This window comes from Crocuta crocuta, unplaced genomic scaffold (assembly GCF_008692635.1).
Source record: "Crocuta crocuta isolate KB4526 unplaced genomic scaffold, BGI_CrCroc_1.0 scaffold587, whole genome shotgun sequence".
In the NCBI taxonomy this organism is placed as follows: domain Eukaryota; kingdom Metazoa; phylum Chordata; class Mammalia; order Carnivora; family Hyaenidae; genus Crocuta; species Crocuta crocuta.
Genome location: NW_027532403.1, coordinates 1,905,207 through 1,928,319, shown reverse-complemented (window position 1 = coordinate 1,928,319; position 23,113 = coordinate 1,905,207). Strand labels below are relative to the sequence as shown.

At 36.6% G+C, this 23,113-nt stretch overlaps 1 protein-coding gene across 1 annotated transcript in view; it reads left to right on the top strand.

Moving 5' to 3' along the window:
- COL25A1 (collagen type XXV alpha 1 chain) overlaps positions 1 to 23,113 on the top strand; it is a 450,359-nt gene that overhangs the window by 341,123 nt on the left and 86,123 nt on the right. Inside the window, exons 11-12 of the mRNA XM_077778460.1 lie at positions 11,129 to 11,155; positions 13,384 to 13,428. Coding sequence (XP_077634586.1) covers positions 11,129 to 11,155; positions 13,384 to 13,428 — 72 coding nt within the window. The remainder of the gene's footprint in view (positions 1 to 11,128; positions 11,156 to 13,383; positions 13,429 to 23,113) is intronic.

Below are 23,113 nucleotides of genomic sequence, written 5' to 3'. Positions count from 1 at the left end.
CACTCTCCTCCCAAATATATGCAAACTCGATAGTATATCCATCTATCTCTTTCTGAATTACGAGAGTACCTAAAGTGTTACTCATTGGTTCCTGGTAGTGTCAGAGAGTTCAAAACTCAGAAAAAAATTTGCTGTTATTTTTCCTTAAAGTGAAATTTGGACTTAGTTTCTGAAGATGTTATAGATAATTTCAGTGTATTTTAATTTTGCCAGCAAGCACATTTAATACATTTGGCTCAAGTGAATATAATACATTTTATGTTAGCTAATAACATAGGCATAAATAATTGCTTCTGCTTCATTTAAAATAAAATTGAAATAACTAATATGTGAAGATTTGCTTTAAATATTTTTAGTTATAATGCATTGCTCTCCCTCATCTAAAACTCATCATTTTACTTAATTTTCCTTTGCTTTGCCAGCTGTCTTGATCAGCAGGATGGATGGCAGACATGAGAGACAACAGCAGGCTTCTCTTTGTGATTATAATCTGGCAGAGAAAGCAAAACCCCAGACCTTCAAATCACAAATAACAAAAATGACCAAAATCATCCTTAGGATATTTAGCTATTAGACTAGACTTTAACAATGGAATCTCGAGTGAAACTGCATTTAATTCCACTGTGCACACTGCCCTGCTGGGAAGCCTTAGCAACTGTTCTAATGCTTTATTATCCTCCCTTAATCTGATTGTCAGTGAAATACAAGTAAATGCCACACCAACAGAGTCCTTCCCATCTCCTTGGTGCTTTTGTCTAAAGGCTGTAATGTTTGGTTTTCCAAGTGAACCAAGATAAAGTAGCACAACTAATACCTAGTGCTATTGCACAGTCCTGTCCAATTGCCCAACTCAAAGGAACTTGCTGTGGATTCCCGCGCACTGAACTTCTACACAAGTGTCAAAAGGTCATGTTGGTGTGATAATACACAGTGATGTTTGACTTTTCTTTAAAGCTGGCTCAGTGTTTTAGAAACAAGAAGTCAACTTTTGAGGGAGCGTTTTCAGTAGTGGTTTAAGAACACAATCAAGGGGCACTAGGTGGCTCAGTTGGTTAAGTGTCCCAACTTTGGCTCAGGTCTAGATGTCGCAGTTTGTGAGTTTGAGCCCTGTGTGGGGCTCTGTTCTGACAGCTCCAAGCCTGGAGCCTGCTTCAGATTCTGTCTCCCTCTCTCTCTGCCCCTCCCCCACTAGCACTCTGTTTCTGTCTCTGTCTGTCTCTCTCTCTCTTAAAAATAAACATTAAATTTAGTTTTAAAAAAGAACACAATCAAGTAACAGAATTATAAAAAGACAGTCTTCAAGGCTGAATAGATTGCTGTCTGTATTCTTCTCTATCTCATTTTGTTTTTCTTCACAACCTCTAGGATGTGTATCAGCTCTATTTTTTTACTTCAGTTATTTATTTCTAGGAGAGAGAGAGAGAGAGAGAGAGAGACAGCGTGAGCAGGGGAGGGTCAGAGAGAGAGGGAGTCACAGACTGAAACAGGCTCCAGGCTCCGAGCTGGCAGTCAGCACAGAGCCCGACGCAGGGCTCGAACCCACGAACCGCGAGATCATGACCTAAGCGAAAGTCGGACGCTTAACCGACTAAGCCACCCAGGCGCCCCACATCAGCTCTATTTTTAACTATCTTACGCTGGTTCCAGATGAAGGTCTAGTAAGCTATATTAGACAAATTAAGATACCTAGGTTTTAGATGCCTCATCTGTAAAAGTGGTGAGACTAAATGATATCTGAGTCCCATTCCATATTAAAGTCAGTCATTCTATTCTGTTTTCATTATAAATGTACACATATTATATAGCCATGTAGCCAAATTATATATGCACATGTACATATTCTGTAAATAATTAGATGTAATAAACAATAGTCATATATTAAGTTTTAGTGGAAGAAAGCTGGAAGAAAGCCTTAAAAAATGGTTTTCTTCAGATTTATAATCAACCTCTCCAGTTATCATTTCTTTTAACTTTAGGATCCAACATATTGTAGAGCTATACAGGAGCAGAATATATCACTCTAGTATGAAGATATTAATGAAATTCAAATCTCTTTACCAAATTCTCATCTCTCATTGTCAGATTAAGAAGAAACTTCTCAAATATAAAATATAAATCCTGTGCCTAACATCTGAAGATTAAAAGGCAAATGTGCAAATTTTAGGGCAAGAGTACACATGGAAGCCCTTATACAATGTGTTGAAATATTTAACAGGTATAAACCAAATTAATAAACTGGCAAGTAAAATATGTTCTGTCCTATGACCTTCACAGGTATGTCCTCACAGTGACTTGAAAAGCTCAAATGCAGAACTGTTGCACTCCTTGGAGATCAAAGCCAGAGTGTGCGGGCATGCAGAGAGCTGTGACCCAGCCCTGGCCTCCGAACCTGGCCTGCTCCCTGTTCCTCCCACACGTACCTCATCCCTCAGCTTTATGAGACTGGAGCTCTCACCTGTAGACATTCTGGGCTGTTCCCAGGATCAAACTATATCCACATGCCTCAAAATACTTTTTCTTCTTCTTCCAGTTTATTGTGCACACCAGTGGTGTGGTTCACCTTTGGAAGAGCAGACCCGAAGTAGAGGCAACTCACGGTCCTTGAAGTGAGCTTGTTTTGGGGGCAGAGAATTCCAGGACGCCTAATGCCCACAGCATAGTCTGAAGCCCAGGGGCAGGCTACACATGAAGAGTGCAGCCAGAGAAAACTCTCTAAAGCATGGGCCCTACAGAAAGAGCCCTGTAACCCAGGGCTAAGGGCAGAACAGAGTGCATGTGTCTTAATGGATTCTTTTACAAATAGATCTGCTTTACTCACCTTCTTTAAGAAAATTTCATGCACACTCACTCATACAATCACACCCCTTCACACTAAGCTAAGTTAGAAGCTGTCTTTGCCTCTCCTCCATACCATATATCAGGTCATATGATGATTGTGCTTGGTACTTATTGTGCATAAACTGAATGACTGAATGCTATAAATCAGTGAGTCAGTAAATCAAGTACTAATACAAAGGAATCAGCTTTTATATTTTTCTCCCGATAGGTGTCATTGCATACCAGGAGTACGAGTAGGCAGGATAAATCCAACAGAATTACTATGAAACTTCTTTTTTCTCCTGCATCTTCTTAAATTCTTTAGTGTGTTATAGGTTATTTATCTGTGTTCATGAGTAGGAGTGGCTTAACTAAGAGACTTTCATGAGGATAGTGGAAAAGTAATTATATCAACTTCTAGTTGCACTGTGTGGCTACAGTAGAGTGTAAAAGATTTAGAAGAAATCTTAGGAATCATCTAGTATTTCACTTCACAGATAAAGGAACAGCTTCAGAGTGGTTAAATAACTTGACCAAGATCACAAAGCAGTCAGTTGAAGAACGGGGCTGGAATTCAGTTCACCTGACTGAATTCTTATGTGTTTTACACAGTCTAGATTTGTAGTTTGTAATACACACGTGGCCATTTAAATTTAAATTAATTAAAATTAACTAAAAATTTAAATCCAATTCCTAAGAATTGCACTAGCCACACTTCAAGTGTTCAACGGCCACTTGCCTTAGTGGTTAACATACTGGATCTAGTAAAAGAGACCACTGCCATCATTCCGGAAAGTTCTGATGGACAGTACTGGTCTAGATAGAAAATAAACCTGAATAGTGGATGAGCATATATTATAGTTCTAAATTTATGTCCTCCTTCTGCTGATCATGGGATATTTAAACATTAGCAGCTAGTGTTTCTCAGAATTGTTGATTTAAAATAGGAAAAGCACTTACACTTTACTCAATAGAAATATTTTTTTACTGAGTGTAGTGTACAATGATAGGCCTTTGTGAACCATAAATTTGTTTCCTTTATGGCACGCTAGGGAAGTGTGCTTAATCACAGAGGGCAGAGGAAGCCTGTTAATTTTTCCTTCTTTCCGGGTCATTTCCATTTTGAGTTCAGCAACAAGAAACAATTTATTAAATATTTAGAAGGAATGGAATGAGCTAATTTCAGCTCTGGATATCTGGTGAGAGGTGATAGAGTCTCTGTTTGGGGACCTAATCAGAACACAGATTCTCAAATACCTAGCTTTGCCTTTAATCTGAGGTGGTAGCCTTGGGTCCTGGTTTTGTTAAGTAGTGAAAAAATGTATTACTTCTTTAATTTCCTGAGCTTTAAGAGAGCTTCCTTACAGAGGTCACAGCTTCATAATCTTGAGAAAAACCAATAAATGACTCATCCCTTTTTCCCCAAAAACTCAGCACATGAGATGGAGAAGTCAGAAAGAATTTTATTCTTTTTAAAAAAATAATTACTCCATTTAAAACTTTTTAATCAAATATTCACGAATTTCTATAATGACATGTCTTATCGATAGTCTCCAAAGCAGACCTGTTTTTAGAGGAAATAATGGAAATTATTTCATAGTAAGAATTTGAAGTATAATAGAAATTTTGGAATTATATAAATAATTAACACAAAAATCCCAGATACTTAAAGAGAAACCACTGCCTAAAAACTAGGAACTCCTGGGGTACCTGGGTGGCTCAATTGGCTAGGCATCTGAGTTCAGCTCAGGTCATGATCTTGCAGTTTGTGGGTTCTTGCCCTGCGTCAAGCTCTGTGCTGACATTTCAAAGCCTGGAGCCTGCTTCAGATTCTGTGTCTCCTTCTCTCTCTGCCCCTCCTGTGCTCATGCTGTCTTTCTCTCTCAAAAATAAATAAACATTAAAAAAACTTTTTTTTTAAAAACCTGGAATCTCCTTCCAATGATAGAGGTATGATGGTTTGAGTGGTAAAATGACGGAGGAAATCCATTAAAAGGAATTTAATAATATTTGTATTCATTAATTCATTCTTTCAATTTAATCAGTATTTACTTGCTAGGCCCTGACCTAGGTACTGAGAGTGCAAAATATATGACCTGAAGAATTCGCTGCCTAGTCAAGTAGATTATATAAATATGTGAAAATATTAAGATCTAGCCAGTTAAAATGTGCTTGAGGAGCACAGAGGATAAAAACCAGCTCTGTCTGGGTGCCTCAGAGAAGTCTCACAAAAGAAGTGAGTTATGACTGGGCCTCGAAGAATTATTAAGAACTTCACGTGAAGACTAATAGGAGACTGCTTGGGAAAATACACATGATTAAGAGTGACTAAAGACAGAGTCCATGAAAGACTCAAAACAAGATATGAGGCTCTCCCGTCTCAGCACTATCCCCCTCTTTCTTGTTTATGCTGTGTTCCTTCATACCCAGTTCAACTAAATCATTGGCTTTTACACTGAAACATTTTAGCACACTCTCTTATATTCTAAACATTTCCCAATAGTTCCTAGTTTGGCATTTCCACACACTTAAGCTATGAAATCTGAATCTTGTAAAACATGACTTGAATTATACTCCAGACATACATATAATCGTGGCTAGAGTTTATGCTTCATGACCTTCCCTCATCAAACATCCAAGTAGAATATGGAATTTTATATATCTTAAATGAGTTCTTCTTAAGTAAGACGAATTTTCATTATTTATTTCAAATTTCCTCTTACTCTTTATAAACTAGGTTAATGTGTTTTCTGATCTTGTGAGGCATTGGGCCAGGTTAATGTTTTTCAAAAGCTATAATTACAGTCTTTTATACAGTGTCCCTGAGAAATTCTGATACTAACATTTTATGACTTCAGAAGTTAGATGATATGTGTTATCATTCTTCCCTACAGAACCTGACTTTAATGTAGTTTCTTCATTTTGTCTAACTTTTATTAAATCATGGAAAAATTCTTAACTCAAAAAGGAAATAATTTTAAATGGCTTAATAGTGTGGGGCTTCTATCCTCCCCTTCACAGATGGACCACCTCTTTCTTGTTCCCTGTGTTTTTTATTACAGAAGCTGGTTGTATATTCTTGTACCCAGAAATGACCAGCAGCTTTCAAAGCTTCAAATTTTACTGTTAGCCATCAGGGACACAACAGGAACTGTGTCCGCCCCCCTGCTCACACAGAACATCATTTCCTAATAGCAGGCAACCAGAACTTGCCTTAAAACACCTCCCAAGAGGCAACCCAAAGCACATCATTTAGAAACTCTGCATCCTGTTTAAGTAATTAATACCTCAATCAAATTTCTACTAATATCAGTGGTGTCAGAAGAATTAATTAATTTTTTTCCATTCCATTTCATTTCATTTCCATTCCATGATCAAGCTTTTTTTTAATTAAAAAGATTTTTTAAATTAAAAAGTGTTTTTTTTAAATTTTTACAAACTAGAAAGTGCAGCCAATGCATAATGGTTATAGAAACATCCATTTTTTCACTGTGTGCTTTGAAGATTAATTTGGATTTACAATTCTAACCATGGCTTACATAATGGCTTTCTGAAGTACATTAGAGACCTTGGACCTATATCCACATCCACAACACTTTCCGTATTAATGAGATTGTATAACTAAGTTGATTTTTGGTTGGCTGTGTTAATTTAGAAGCCACGTACCAAATTCCTCCACTCATTCATGCATTTAGAGGTAATCCAGAGGCTATTAAAATATGCCAGTAGTGTTAGAATGACTTGGGTAAATGCAAGGGTGAAAAATCTTCTCATGAATATCTTGAGACACTGTTGTCTATGGTACAAGAAAATTTTGATTTATTTTATGTATTTATTCCTATAATTTTTGTTATTCTCAAAGTAAATACTGTTGTGCTTGCAAAAACCTATAAGGCCATACAAATATGATCTCCCTTCCCTATGATATCCCCACCCTTCAAATACCTACCTGTAGCCTCGTTGGTGTTCTTTAAACACACTTAACATGTGCCCACCTCTTGGCCTTTGTACTTGCTATTCCCTTGCCTAGAACATTCTTCCCTTCTATATGCAAGCTTCTGCATGATCTCTTTCAGAACGCTGTCCAAGAAACACTTCATCACTGAAGCCTTCACTAACTACCCCCCACATTTTAAAATACTACCACATCTCCTTCTCCCAATCCTTATTCCCATTTGCTTTAGTGCTTACCACCTGACACACTTAATCTTTTACTTATTTATTTGTTTACTGTCTTTTTCCATTCACTAGAATATGAAGTCTAGGAGGGCATGCAGTTTTGTTTATTTTGTACTCTACTATTTTCTCTGCACCAAGAAAATTGCCTGATACTCAGTGGATACTAGAAAACTAATAAGTGGATGAATTAATGAATGAATGCAAAAGGATTCACTGAGCAATTACCATATATCAGCTACTGTGCATGACAGAAGACGTTTAGTATGAGGAAAGAAGTAACCAGACAATTGCTATACTGTTGGTAAATTCTGTGAAAGAAGTACTGTCTCTTAGGGGTGCTTTGGAAAACAAAAGAAGAGGACTTAAGCACATAGGTGGGGGCGCTGAGCTCTGAATGATGGAATGGGTAGAGAAGAGAAGACCAACAGAAGAAAGCCCATTGTAGGAGCAGACAGCCAACTGCACAGAGGTGCAGAGATGTGAAAGCATGGCTCATGTGGTGAACCGCTCCTCTTAACAAAAGTGCTGACCTTTCTCAAAAGCTATGGAAAGACACTGAAGGGTTAGGTTATCAGCAGAGGAAAGGTAGGAACCCCTTAGCCTCCTAGAAAGCTTACTCAGGCAGCACTATGCAGAGAGGTGGAAGGAGACAAAAGGCTGATTGGCCCTCAGGTAGATGCCCATCAACTAGGTGGGAGAAAAGAGGGTTTGAACAAGGGCACAGCGAAAGAGCTGATGAAGAGGGCAGGATGGAGTGATTCCTGAGTAATTATCTGATGGGCTAGGGGCAGGAGGACTAAAAGATCGCTCCCAAACCTGAATAACACACTTTTTGCTGAAGGCAATCACCAAATGAGGACTATCATATTTCTTTGACTTACTTGTTCACCATAGTCTGCTTATTTTACATAATCTTTAAAAATGGTGAAGGTAAACAGTAAAGGATATCAAGTGTGCTATGTAATTTCTTTCTTGTTTATAAGTTTTGCATAGCTCTCCATGGTCTCTTCCAAAGGATCATAGAAACCTTGTTTAAAAATTTGTCTGTATCTAGATGAGTGATATCATTACTCTGGACTTAAGAGTTTTTCAATGGTTCATTGGGTTATCTTTTGAATACATCACCTAGAACCTATACCTAAATGAGTATATTTTAAGGTTTAAATTATAGTTTAACAGAATTATAGCTTAACAGAATTATAGTTTAATAGAATTCTTTTAAAAATCTTAAAACCCTAGAATAATTGACTATAATTTTAGGAATGATAAAAGCACTAGTTTGACAAGTAGTGAACTTATGACATGTTTCATCTGAGTCATTATTTATAATGACTTTTGAGCACACTGAAAATACAAATAAGTTTAAGAAGATTAGTTAACGAATGGCTCTATGGGATTTGCCCATTACCTTATTAATTTATATCTGTACTGGAAAACCAGAAGACTATTCAGATATGAATATCTTAATCAATTGTTAGCAACATACTCTAACTTCAAAATCAATTTTTTAGCAGTGACGTTTTCATTGGTAAAGTTAAATTTAATAACCACAATGTCACAGATATATAATGAGATTATTAATTAAGAAAACTCAAAGCACACCCATATAAGCAAAATCTTGATTAGCAAAATAACTCTTTATGGTGTCCACATGCCCACGCATGTGTGTGGGTCTATACTTACTCAAATGTGTGTCTGTGCCTTATACCCAGCTCCACTTTATTCTCACTCCCCTGCTAGTAACAGATGACACTCTCCTTGGCTTGCTACCATTTTTCTTACAGTGAATTCAAAGGAGTATATGCACATTTTTTGTAGCTGAGAATATATCCTTGGCAACATAGTTATGAATAATCCACAAGACATGTATTCACAATTCAAAGTTAATGTTACATTTTTAAAACTGCTTTTATTTTTAGAGTTTAGCAAACATAGAAGTAATTTCCTAACTGTGAAGAAAAAGATTTTATTTATTTTCTCTAGAGCTATCCTTTGATTTTCATGAAATATTGTGTTGAAATAGACAATTTAATTTTATGGATTTCACAGTTATGGGTAGTCTTTCTAAATCTTTGATTCACTGTGATCATGCAACAGAGACCAAATGGGAAAATACCAGATATGTTAGTTTCTTTAAAACACTTGATTTTGGATTTACTCTGATTTCCCTTCCTGGGTTGTCCATCAGTGAAGAAAAATGTTCAATTGTACTGAACAATATTTTTAAGTGGCAAAGTTAGGTTTATATGGGAAACAAACCTTTTTGAATTGAACATATACATTCTCAGTATAAACATTGAATTAATGCACCTTTTGTTATATGATTTCCTTTCTAACATCAACATTTTAAGAAGTAAAATGCCCTAGAGATGCTTGGGAAAATGGACTCACTGACCGTGATAAAACCAAGTCTTCTTTACTGTCAGATGTCCAATCACTACAACTTCCAAATTCTGCCTTTACTTAGCATTAGCATTCACTTCCCAAACAATTTACCCAAGTGAGAGATGATTAAACCTGTTTACGTACTAAGGGGAAGGAACTAGTTTGAAGCAGCAGGCTCTGATGCAGATGCAGGGATAATTGATGGAGAAGGATCCCATAGGACAGAGGCAAGGATGGATTCCAGAGTCTACTGGATGAATCTGCCTGCAGAGGAGGAGTGTCTCTTCTCCCTGTGACATAGGAAGGAGGTCCACGTGGGTTTGAATTGATGAGAGACATGATGTTGAGGGAATTTACACCTGATAGCCTCTGTTTTCTCTGCAAAATCTAAAACAGGGAGAGTTTTAAATAGAATGAGATAGGGAGGGAGTATGTCTGACCGCACAGATATGCCGGATAACAAGCTCATTAAGAGGTTGGTTGGTTGAGTAAATAAAAAAGGAACATACAAAGGTGATATTGCACAGTGCACTCTAAATAACCTAAAGCTGATTTTATGAGGAAATTCTTACTCTTCCTGTGAGGATTATGAAATAATTTATGAGGAACAGATTCGCTGAATGTTCCTAAACATTGTGTATTTTTCATAAAAAAATTATGCATGACTAATTCTCTCTCTAATGTGCACTCTACTGCTTTCTTTAATGTTAAAGAGTATGACCTAAGATGCTGATTATCTGAAATGTCACACATTGAAAATAGGCTAGCCATTCGTGAGGTGTAATGGAATACAGAGCTTGTTAACATGAAATGATAGAGTAAGCTAGCATTATAAAAAGTATAACTCTGTTAACATATACTAAAAATAAAAGTACTTTTGAAAGAATTGGAAAAATGCTTAATATTTTTTATTCAAAAACAGACATAAATAGAATTATAGATGTATGTCTTTGTGCTCTTTTCCACCATCTCAAAGTTGTGCCTTGTTCTACATCAAGCCAAAGGAATCCCAATGCTAATTTTGTGGTTGAAAGACTGCTAAATCTCAGAACTGCCATTATTTTCATTTTATATGTAAATATTCCCATTCAACTTCCTAAATATCATATTCTCTGCCCCTCCCCTAGCCCCCAATATTATAGGTTATGATATGATAGACAGCTGACTGCACCTTTTGTTTCCTTTTCTGGTCCACCCTAGGTGCTGCAGTTGATCTCAGCATCCTCTCTTGTAAACAGGTTTTTGTGTAGGTCAATTGGGCACATTTCATAAGAGGAAGAATGGAGCAAAACCTGTTTCTCTGTGTTGCTATTCAATTATTTCCTTTGCAAATCTGCTTACCGAAGTTTTGCAGATGCAGAAGTCAAATAACATGCCTGTTTGCTGGGGAACCACCCTGAATTTTAACTGCTTCTAGCAGCTACATCTCTAGCCTTCTAAATGAGATTGATGTGATAGATTTGCAGGTATTTGAAGAAACAGATGCACTGGAACAGCAAAAATTCTTTTTTTAAAGGAAAAATAAGAATCTTACTGCATATGCTTAATGTTCATCAAAAGAGAACGAGAGAGAAGAAAAGACCTATTGTGTACTTCCAACCGATAATTTTCATTTTCCTTGATGTACAAAACATCAGCATATTTCTGCACAGCAAAGAGACCCTTGCAGACTCAGACAGTTTTAATTGGTCGTTTAAGTTTAAATGGTTACATTATTATGTTAATTGAATCGTTTTTCTTTTTTTAGGGTCCTCTGGGGCCTTCAGGACAAAAGGTAGAGTATAAACAGTACTGGGGAAGTAATTACACTCCCATTGCCTAATGGCTAGCATGAGAGGTGAATAGAATTAGCTACTGTAAGCCATGCTGAAGCAATCTGGTTTGTGCATTTTGCTTTCTAAAAATACAGTCATATAATGTGAGCCATTAGATTTCTAATCAACTCCCTTACAGAATATCTAGTATATCCGGAGTAAATTCTTTCTAAGCTGTCTGCCAAACTTGTAGGTTATTGAATTTTTAATTCAAATACTGGTAAAACATTGTGACAAAACTTAGAATTTCAAGGGTCATATGACATTGCAAATTGAATGCATGGTCCTGCTTAAATATATTATTACCAAATGACTTTGGAACTGACCAGAACAAAAGATGTACTTTTGGTTTGGTGATGGTGTTCTATTGGTACGCTATTGTTTTCCTTTGTTGAGGTGACTTCCTGATTGCCATTTCTCAGTCCTCAGAATTCACCATTACATTCTGGTGGAGAGGGTCTAGTGCTCCTAAAATTACATCAATTCTACAGTAGTAAATATATCAATAGCAGGTAGATGGCCCTTTGCCAACAAAATATCACTAAGTCTCCATTCCCTGTTACAACTCCCATCTCACAATGGGGGGAAAGGGATATTTAACTTGCAGAAAACTAAAGAAAACAATTGCATTACAACAGGTGGAAAAGTGATTATTCTTTATCTTTGGAATCCATCAAAGATAGAGACTTCTTATCCCCCAAGTGCTGGGCATGTGGCATCTGTTGAAACATAATCCTACAAACCAAGTAAAAGCCAATGAGTTGTGAGACAACTTGTGTATAAGAACACTTTGTCCTGCGCAATAATGTCTCTATTAAGCATGGTGTGAAATTGTAAAGCTACCCTAATCCACATGCAACCAGGGTAAAATTACTGCCTGAGGCTTCGGGAAGTCTTTTAATGACCCACTCAATATAATTACCAAAAGCACTAAGGAGCTTGCCATCTCAATTTGTTTTGTATATAATAACTATATATATATTTTTTCATGACTGTATTTTTAATAGACTCTCTCTTAGAGCAGTTTCAGGTTTATATATACTCATTTAAAAAAAAACCTTTTTCCCATTACTATTAAAGAAATTTAATATTGTACATCAACTTAGAAAACTCTAGTGTGAGACAAAGAATGAACACATTTTATTTAAACATGGTTTCTCCAGAGCCTGAAAGGGGAAATGACATCACTATTTTAAAATATTTGTTGGGGCGCCTGGGTGGCTTAGTTGGTTAATTTTGGTTTTTGCTCAGGTCACAGTCTCATGGTTTGTGGGATCAAGGCCCACATCAGGCCCTGCACTAACAGTACAGAACCTGCTTGAAGTTCTTTCTCACCCTCTCTGTCTGCCCCACCCTGTGCATGCACTTTCTCTTAAAATAAATAAGCTTTAAGAATAAAGTAAAACATAAAAATAAAAACATTTGTTAGTGTTTCTATATCCAGGTAAATTCATAGATTTTTGTCAGGTGATATTAGCTTTCTTATCCTCAGTTCACCCCACCTATGTCCAACCATTCATAATCACCCATGCGCATGTGCACATGTGTCCCAGTGGGTATGAACATACACACAGGTAACAATATTTGATGTGCTGTTTCCTTATTCTTACTCACTCTTAATATTTGTAACCCCTTTTTTAGTCTTTGGAAGACATCTTCACAGTCACATGGCTTAAATGTACTCCCTGGAAGTCCAGGAGAAAATGCTTCAAATACAACCAACTTGAGTTTAGAGTAGGGATCTCCTATTTGACTAATTGTGGAACAAGTAGTTATTATTTTAATTACCTTTTGTTTTATGGTATTTAGACTCATGAAATTCAAGGGTTACTGCTACTGTAACCAGGTGGAATTAAGCCAATTTGTTTCTTAAAAGCACTCAAATTTAGAGCCAGATGACCTTCTGACCACTCTCAATATCAATTTGTGATGTGAATTTCTTTAAAATCATATTAGGATTAAGTGGATATTTGGAAACATGGTTAAATTTAACTGCATAGTTTCTGGGAATGCTTGATAATCTGCTTACATTACGTATTTGAATACAGTGGATAAGATCTGAAAAATTTAGCCTCCCACACATGTTTTAGCAAGGTAAAGTTATGGCTGACATAACTAATACAATATAAATTTAGACTTGAAATATTTTGTGATCACATCTACTTAATTTAATCATGTCTCTTCTTAGGGTTCTGTTGGAATGCCTGGAATTCCAGGGGTGAATGGTCAAAAGGTAAGTTCTATAGAATATTTTTTTTATCATTTTAAGGGGATTCAAGTCACAAAATTATTCTAGTTGGTAATGTTAGTAAAAAGTTTATATACTTATAAAACACTACATATGCTTTTAAATATGAGGACATTATGGTGCAAAAGATCAAACTAATTTAATTTCTAATGATACAGTAAATAGAAACTCTTAGAAAATTCTCCATTTTATTTTGATAAGTTTTGTAGGAGATACAGCTATGTCTCTCTTATAAATATACATGGAATAGGAAAAAAAATTTGTGTTTAACATTAATTGTGATGAACAAAATACGCCCAGGTTATTCTTGTCATGACGAAAGTAACATGTATTATTTCTTTCATTAACAAAAGTTATTCTTACAGAGGGAGCCTATTGGAATATTCTGAAACTAGGAGTAAGCTCTTTTTTACTGTTAAGAAAAATTAGGATTTAAATAGACTTGCTAAGCTCTGGTACTACCCTTTTATTGTTCTGTTAATAATGATGCAAAGATAAAGTAAGAAAGCCCTACAACTCTACATAGACTTAGCTGTGTATGTGTGTGTGTGTGTGTGTGTGTGTGTGTGTGTGTATCTATTCCTACAACATACTTACTGGTTGGACAGAGCATCTAGCATCATCCCACAGGTGGGGCTGCTATTCCTTGCTTCCCAACAGTTCTGACTGGCTTTTCAACCTAGAATCTCTACAGAGACCAGGAAAGCCCGCCTGATTGGCAGCTAACAAAGCCAGTCTACCAGGAGCCAGGGAACTGAGCTAGGAACTTTCTTGTCTCCCTCAGAGTTTTTGGGCTGACCCTGTGAAATCCTATGACCCAGCAGCTTGTGTTCAACAGAGAATTTTAAATCCACACCCTCTGGATTAAATTCTGAAATCATAATGAGCCCAAAGCTTACGGACAGAATAGTGCTCCTGTGACCTTTCTCATCTTGTCCATCTTTGTTTCTCTAATAAGACATTAATAATCACTATTAAAACCTACTGAGCTAGCAAAAGGCATGAATCTGAGACTTAGAGGCCACATGAATTTTGGCCAAGTCCTTGAATTCTCTGGCCTCAGTGTCCTCACCTATAAAAAGCGAGACAATAACAATTTCTACCTTTTAAGGACAATATGAGGATTAAATGGTAAGTATACATAAAGCCCAGTGTTAGGACAGTGTTTGATTTTATAAATAAACTTTTCCTTTATTTTATTTTAATGAAATTCCGATTGACCTATGTCTTAAAAGAGCTCTCTGTTTCCAGAATTACTCAATTCCCTGTGGAATTAATGTCCTCAACTAAGCCTTATGGTATCCCTTAGTCCACAAGCAAACACTATGCAGTCATCAGCAGTTAACTGTCCAGGTCACTGCTCTATTTTCCACTTAGTAAAATGCATATCTGTTTACTTCACAAATCCTGGTAAAGAGTGATGATTAACTTCCTATTTAGAACATGGCAGATCATGGAGGGAAACAAAAATCTGAGAGTATATTCATTCTAAGATGGATTTTTAAGTTACTTAAGATAATATTTACAGTGGACAAAATATGGATATAACAGAAATATTTTTAGCATTGTAAAAAACAAAGCTTGTACATCTAAGGTTAATGTTTTGCCTTTACTTCTTTGCTTTTTTTCAACTTTTGGACAATCAGGAAAATTTATAGAAACCTTTAACCTGAAACAAAACAACTTTAAAACTGTCACATACATGTTTATGAAGACCATGTATTCTTTATTTTTGCAAAGGAAATATGCAATTTCCTTAGTATGAGAAAGGAATGTGACATTTTCTTGTCGTACTCACCAAGTTTAAATTATATTTCAAGGAGACAGACAGTTAATATTTGCAGTTTTATGTCTTGTTACACATCTTTGTGGCATTTTAAAGTGTTTTCTATAAGGCCTAGGGAAGCTAAATAATTTCACACTTTTATGAAGGTATTGGCAAAATGTAACTTAAGATTGTTTTTTCTTATTCCATAGAATTTAACCTAAAATGTTGTGAATGCAATTTCTGTTACCACTAGTAATTATCTACTATTTGCTATATCATCTTTAGGAAAATAAAGTGCAAAAACCATGAGTCTCCTTCATTGAAAAGCAGGTCATTGAGACAGTAAAAACAAAGATGGAAATAGAGTAATAATTCTGTAGTTAAGCATATGAAATGTGTTTTGGATCTCTATAATTTGTTTTTCTAAGAAAAGAACCTACAATAATATAATTTTTAAAACACCTAAATATTCTCAAACTGTCTTAAGAAAATATTTTTTTCTACATCACAATTTCACTTTTCCAAAGAAGTACTGTTGTTGCTTAGAAAATAGTTTTCAGATGATTAATGAAGAATCTGATTTCTAAGCCATCAGAAATACAACACATAACCACTAGAAAATAGAAATATTCTTTTCCTTATAAAAAAAAGTAAATTGTTTCAAGAATATATTTTATTTGTTTTCCATCCACTCAGATTGACAAAATTAGTGATTGGCTTCGGCCAATAAACTTGGTAGTGGCGGTCTTTTTACACTATTTTCCTTCAAATATTGGCACCATGACTGCTAATCGAAATATTTCTTATTTTTGTAATGTCTTCCAGTTATTCAGATTGTATTAGGAGAAAGGACTTACATAAGCATTAACACGGTATTAAGCCCCAGGCTAGTTGTTTCTGGCATCACAGTCCCCAAAGGGCTCCCAAGCATCCTTCTGTGAAAGATGTGGTAGGACAAAATGTGGACTCTGCAGTCAGAAGGAGAATGCTTCAGTTCCTCATCCTCACTTGGACAAGTTACACAATGTTTCTAAGGCTTAAATGTAAAATATAAATACAGACCTTGCAGTACTAACTAGGTAATGTCCCTAAAGTGAACGTAATGTTATCGATGCTCAATAAATGTTACCAAGTATCGATAGTAGTAGTAGTAGTAGTAGTAGTAGTAGTAGTAGCAGTAGTAGTAATCGCACTGTAAGAATTTCAGCAGATGAGTCCTCCAGCAGGGGCAGAAGCCAGCTGACTCATGATAGGAAGAATATGAATATGCAACTAGACACAGGAGGGTGAAATATGTCTCTGTACCGTGGCTTTCTTTCCACTCACCTGCCCAGGAGCACTGTCCCTGCATCAGGATGCTCTGTGCTCTTTCACCTCATGTGCAACCTTCGAAAGACCCTTTTCCTTTCTAGGCTCAAGGCAGTTTCCTTTGTAAAATGAGAGCGAGGGGCTGCATTAATTTATTTGTAAGTCTCTAAGAGATAAAGTCACCCGTGTCTGAGTTCTAATTCAATCAGCTTTTAGCATTCTCTGTTCCCAATTCTGAAAGCTCTTTCCATAATTTAGATTTGTTGCCAGCAGTCAAAGCAGTTGGGGTACATTTAATACTAAGTCTTACCTAAAAATATGAGATGTCCTCTTCTTCTCCAGCTAATTGTATTGGATACAAAATTTTGTAATTCTCAAGAAAAGATCTTGTTGGTTCAAAGGTATAATTAACATTTTATTTGTGATCCAAAATTCATTATCCCTCTCTCTCTGTCCCTGTCTCTCTCTGTCTTACATACACACCCACATGCATACATGATACATGTGTATCTGAATATTTGCCAATTAAACACTACTCTTCAGATATACTGGAGAAGTGGGAGATTTTAAAAATAATTTTGTGATAGAACTGTCTTTTAAACTGAAGACTCCTTTGACAAAATAAATTGCTGTCTACAATTTTTATATGTGTGTGTGTGAGTGTGTGTGTGTGTGTGTGTGTGATTTTTAATCTCAGCTTTTATCAGGTGTTATTAGAACCCTATATTTTTTACTCTTTCCATATTAATTGGCACTCATAAAAACAAACCATCATAATGTCAATTTACTTGAAAAAACAATCAATGCCAAGCACTGTGCAAATGCCATCAGAGAGGAGATCTGGGGACAGAGACAGAGTACTTTAAAAGTCTAATTGGTGCAGTAAACAGCCTTGTCTGATTATTACTATGAAAATAATGATAAAGATTTTCAGGATTAAAAACCAATGGTTTTGTCTAAGCAAGTTAGAATTTTTTTCAGGCCCCAGAATCCTGGGGATTGTTTCCAAAACAAAAGACAAATATCAGAAGATCTTGTTCATGTATTTTTCAGGTATTTTCTAGAATTCATCATTTTTAAACTTCAAAACATAATATAAATAAAAAATGATGTTAGCCTGTCATCTATGAATTTATCTCAGATAGCTATGTGGTTCTTAAGGTTCTTAAGGAACATTAAATTTTAATTAGTTTATAGTTATGGTATTTAGAGTTCCTTTTCATCTCTTATCCATGGGTCTCTCAGTTCTTCACTGACATTAATCCTCACAGCAAACTTCTAATGGCATTTTTATTGTAAGTATATTTAGAGAGCAGATAAATGGGAGCTTTTAGACTTCCAAAGGTCAAGCCGTTTATTCAAGTCTATTCAGTGGACTATTCAATGAACTCAGTATTTTTTATTCTTGATTCACTTATTATAACAACTAACAACTCTTTTCTTTGGCTACCTTGGCTCTAACATTAAACAGTCTGAATTAAATTCCTGAAGGATATGAACATATTATAATTCTGTTTGTTGTCTGGTTGGTTAGCTTACAATTTTTCTATAGCAGAATTTATTCAGTGGTCCATTATCTAATATAGTTGTGACTTTCCGATTTTAGACTTTAAGAAAAGATATTCAGAGTAAATGAAATAATTGATTTCTGATTCCAGATTAATTAACAATTCAGGGAGAGTATCTTACAGCAATTCAACAATGTTGCAGGTTAAAGTTGAGATAAATTATTTTTATTAATTTTTCTATTTCCTACAGTTAGCAATTATGTACCTTAGAATTCTAAGAACACATGACTTTTTTCTCTAGTAATTATAATAATAAGATGCATCCTTTCTTCTTAAATAAATATCACTATTTTCCTATTCCAGAACATCCCACGTAGTCAAATCACTTCATACCTGAATGTGATTCATACATTCTCAAGCATTTTTATATATAAGCTTACTCTTAAAGAGACTTTTCATTCAATTTTACTTGTTAAGTGGAACAAACAATATTTCTATTCTTCATGTAATCAACTTTAAGTTCCTTTAAAGAGGAATGATAAGTTAGTTATAAGAGGTAGTTTAATGTTGGCTTGAAATAAACGAAGTACAGTAAAGACTTTTTTTAAAACCACTTTCCCCCTGACTTCATTTCAGCATGTTACTATAGAATTTGATAATAGTTATCATTCTACTAAATTCTATCATTCTATTAAAATATTGGAAGAGGGGAGGAAAAATGTGAGGGATGGGATTCCTAGGAAAAGGGGTGTGAGAGAAGGCAAGCTGCTCACAGGCTGTTGCAAAAAAAACAATAAAGCAAATGTGTTTGAATTATGATGTCAAGTCCACTTATTTCCCGTTTTAATTGAAAAGAGTATATTTTATAGAAAGGATCACAAAAATACTGATTTACTAGATCAGATTCACTTGCATATGTAATCTGGGAAAGCTTTTTTAAAGAAACTTCCCATAAACGTATCCACTGATTCACTTGTTGATTTCTTCCATCGTTGGTTCAGCCTTCGCTCCTAAGCCATCCAAGCACTGACATTAAAGCTGTCTCTGCCCTCATGAAATTTCCAGCCTAACTGGGGATGGCGACATTAAATGAACAGTTACACTAAAAACCTGTTACATTACAGTATGACTGTGGCATATAAGGACAGGGCAGCCGGGCCAACTAATGCTTCTCTGAATATGTAAGTGACTCTAAGTGAGACCTAACAGGTGAGCGGCATTTGGCAAGAGGAGAGAAACTACCGCTATGGTGCAGTACTTACAAATTAAATTACAGACAAGCTTGGTCTTAGAATTTACCACTGTGGGGCTTTTGTGTTCATCATGGTCTACCTTCTCTCCAGCTTATGACCTCTAAACTATTAAATCAATGTAAGCCACAAAGCCTGTTCTTGTATCAGAAGCTCTGACCTCTAAAGAGTACTCTGAATTTTGGAACTTGTATTAAAAATAGGGCTGCAATGAAGTAACTTATTTTGATGATCCAAATAGGTTAGCATCTACCCAGTTCCGTCCATTTCATTCAAGGCCACATTGCCAAGTAACCATTTTCCAACTGTGAAACAGCATCAGTGGGGTTAATTTATGAGAAATCGAATTTCTTTCAGGAGTCCCTTCTCTGCCTTCTCTACCCAATGCAGAGAACCAAGAGTGTAGTATATAATAAATACTAACATGTATTCAGCATTTACTGACAGACACTGTCCCTTGTGTTGTGTGCAGAATAGCTCACTTATTCCTCACAGCAATCCTATGAGGGGGGAACTAGCATTATCTCCACTTTATAAATGAGGAAATGGGAGCACAGAAAGGATAAATATTTTGTCCAGAGTTTCCGAGGTGTTTGTGATGGAGTTCAGCTTTAAAGCCAGACAGTCTGTTCTCACTGCACAAGACTCTGGTTCTGCCATTAAGAATAAGGATCTTAAATTCAGAATATCTCAGCTCTGCCATTCAGTATTTGTATGCCCTTGGGCAAGTTACCTACCTTCTCTGAGCCTTAGTATCTTTGTTTACCAAATGAATATTATAATATTTACCTCAAAGTTTAATCAGAAAAAGTAGAGTAATAAATGTAACTTTATTAAAATATGTGAAATATTTTTAAATAAAATATTTAAAAAAAATTTTTAATGTTCATTTTATTTTTGAGAGACAGAGACAGAGCATGAATGAAGGAGGGACGGGGCAGGGGTGGGGTACAGGGATGAGATACAGAACCTGAAACAGGCTCCAGGCTCTGAGCTGTCAGCACAGAGCCTGATGCAGGGCTCAAACTCATAAACTGTGAGATTGTGACCTGAGCCTAAGTCAGTGCTCAACCACCTAAGCCACCCAGGCACTACTTAAATAAAATATTCAATAAGAACAGACCATGTTCCTCTCTGTTTTAGAGACATTAATAACTCCATGACTCAGAAGCCTCCTGGGCATATAAGCAAATGTTAGTAAGAACTATTATTTCTTTCTATGACTCTTCACTGATCTTTAGAATTTTTCCAGTTGGACATAACCACTTAACCTTTCTATTAATAATTAGACACATTCAGAGGTGCCTGGGTGGCTCAGTCGGTTAAGCACCTGACTTCAGCTCAGGTCATGATCTCCCAGTTCACAAGTTCTAGCCCCACGTTGGGCTCTGCTGAGAGTTCAGAGCCTGGAGTCTTCTTTGGATTCTGTGTCTCCCTTTCTCTCTACCCCTCCCCTGCTAGTTTTCTCTCTCTCTCTCTTTCAAAAACAAATAAAACATTAAAAAAATAATAATTAGATGCATGCTCTTCCCAAGAGAAAAAAAGAATTTATCATTCGAACTATACATAGATTTATCATTAAGAGCTACACTTTCGGAAAGGAGAAACTAGCTGGGTTTTAAAACTTAAAAAAATGGATATATTATCAAGGGCACATTATGTTGCAAGTCCTAGAATACTTAACAGAACCACTTTTGAAGAATAAAGGTGTCTCTTGGTCAGACACATATTTTAATAAAGTTACATTTATTACTTTACTTTTTCTGATTAAACTTTCAGGTAAATATTATAATATTCATTTGCTAAATGAAGATACTAAGGCTCAGAGAAGGTAGGAAACTTGAACATTTGAACAAAGAAATTCATATGCAAAGTGATAGCTAAGAATTGAGTGCTCGCAGAAAACAGCTAAGTTGTGCTATTTTGGGTGAAACTTACATAAATGAAAATTATGTGCCTTGAGCACACCCCTAAGATTTGAAGGTGAGGTCTGGGTAGAAGTACACATGGATGACCCACCCCACAGGACTAACATCCTCCCTTCTTTTCCCAACCCCAGTCCTATTATTCACCAGCAAGGGCTTGGGGTTGTGTGTGAACATCACAGCCTGTACGCTTTGCCCACAGCTCCCTATCGATAGCTGCTCCAAGGCCACACACAGCTTTAGCCATGCACACCTAAACCAGCTGTGTTGTCACTCATGGGAATATGGACCTGGAGCAGAGGCCAATACCGGCATTAAAAGCAGAATCAGGACAGCTGAGGCAGGAATTCCTGGGTCGCAGGTGCCTGGGACATGATCTGGAAATGGAGAGGCTGGGCTTTGAGGAGCCTTGCCTCCCTGGTCCCGTGGACTCCTCCCACTGTGGGGAGGGTCACACCACAGGAGGGCCGGAACAGGCAAGATGAGAATCACTGTTTGCCTGGGCCTAAAGGAAACTCTACCCAGCATTTCATTTTTAAATAACTTTAAAAAAGGTAGCAAAATGAGCAAAAACCAGCCAGAGAGCACCACGATGCCACAGAGGGCTGTCTTTTCCATATACATATAAAAATTATTCACCGTGCGTACTCTTATGGGGAAAAAAGATGAAGAACAAAGACTTCTCTTTGGGGAAGAAAGAATCAAAATGGATAAAAAGGGTGGTGTGAAGTGGAAGAGTTTCTTAGCATTGGGATAAGTCAGATACAACACAGTTGTTCTCTCCCTTGTGTTACATGAATCTCTTTTAAAATAGACAATCAGGGATTCTTACAACTTCCCATGGGACTGGGACGGTTAGAAAAGAAATCACAGTGGTAATAGCTAATCAGTATCCAGCATTTTTGTAGGCAGGGAAGGAGGGAGAGGCCATGACCTCCGTGTGCCCACTTACACAGGAACTCCAAAGTCTTGTGGGATGTTTGGGGGAAAACACTCGTTCACTCTCTGCATGTTGGTAGGAAAGAATGAAGCCCCAGGCGTGACTGGCAGCCACCTAGCAACCAAGGGGAGAGCAGGCCCTGGGGTGAAGGCCGCAACCAGGAGGACCGGGTGAAGACATGAAAGAATCTGGATTCTCGGTGATAAGGTTTAGTTGCCAGAGCAAAGCAAAGCTGAAGCCCCATTAGTGCTGGACTTTCAAGTTCTCTCCATCCCCAGAACCCTGTGATCATGACCTGAAGTGAAATCAAGAGTTGAATGCTTAATGGACTGAGCCATCCAGGTGCTCCATAGACATCTGTACTCTTTTTAAAAACCATAATGTATATTTGGTTACTAGGTTCAGTTTAGTTATTATTTTAATCATTTCAAGACCCATTTCAGGAAGTTATGTGAAATAGAATGTTTTTAGTAAGCTGCTAGCTGATAGATCTGTCAACTTTCTACTCATTGGTATTCATATTACCAATATGGACAAGAGACATTGTAATTTTTAGAAGGGATTTTGCTGATTAGATAAAGAAAACAAAGCCCTCTATAGGACGCATAACCAAACCCACTCAGGTTTTCTGGTTTTTCTTTGACCAGGTAACAAAGCTTCCTCTACCTCCAGGCAAGGAGGGAAAGAATTAGAGATACGGCATGGAAGCAGAAGCCTTTTAGAAACTTCTAAATCATTTTACATTAGAGAGAGTGAAGCTGAATGCACAGGGTGGTCTAAGAGGGAGGAAAGGAAGGAGGAAGTCGAGATGGAAAGGGGAGAAGAAGAAGCCAGCAAGATGAGGGAAATGAGGGAAACCACTTGCTCTGTGATGTGACACCTTCCCAGGAACACCAAATATTCAATCTTGAACTCACAAAAGGCTTGGGGAGAGTAGGGTTCTGGAGGGAACTGGTGAAGAAAACTGACTG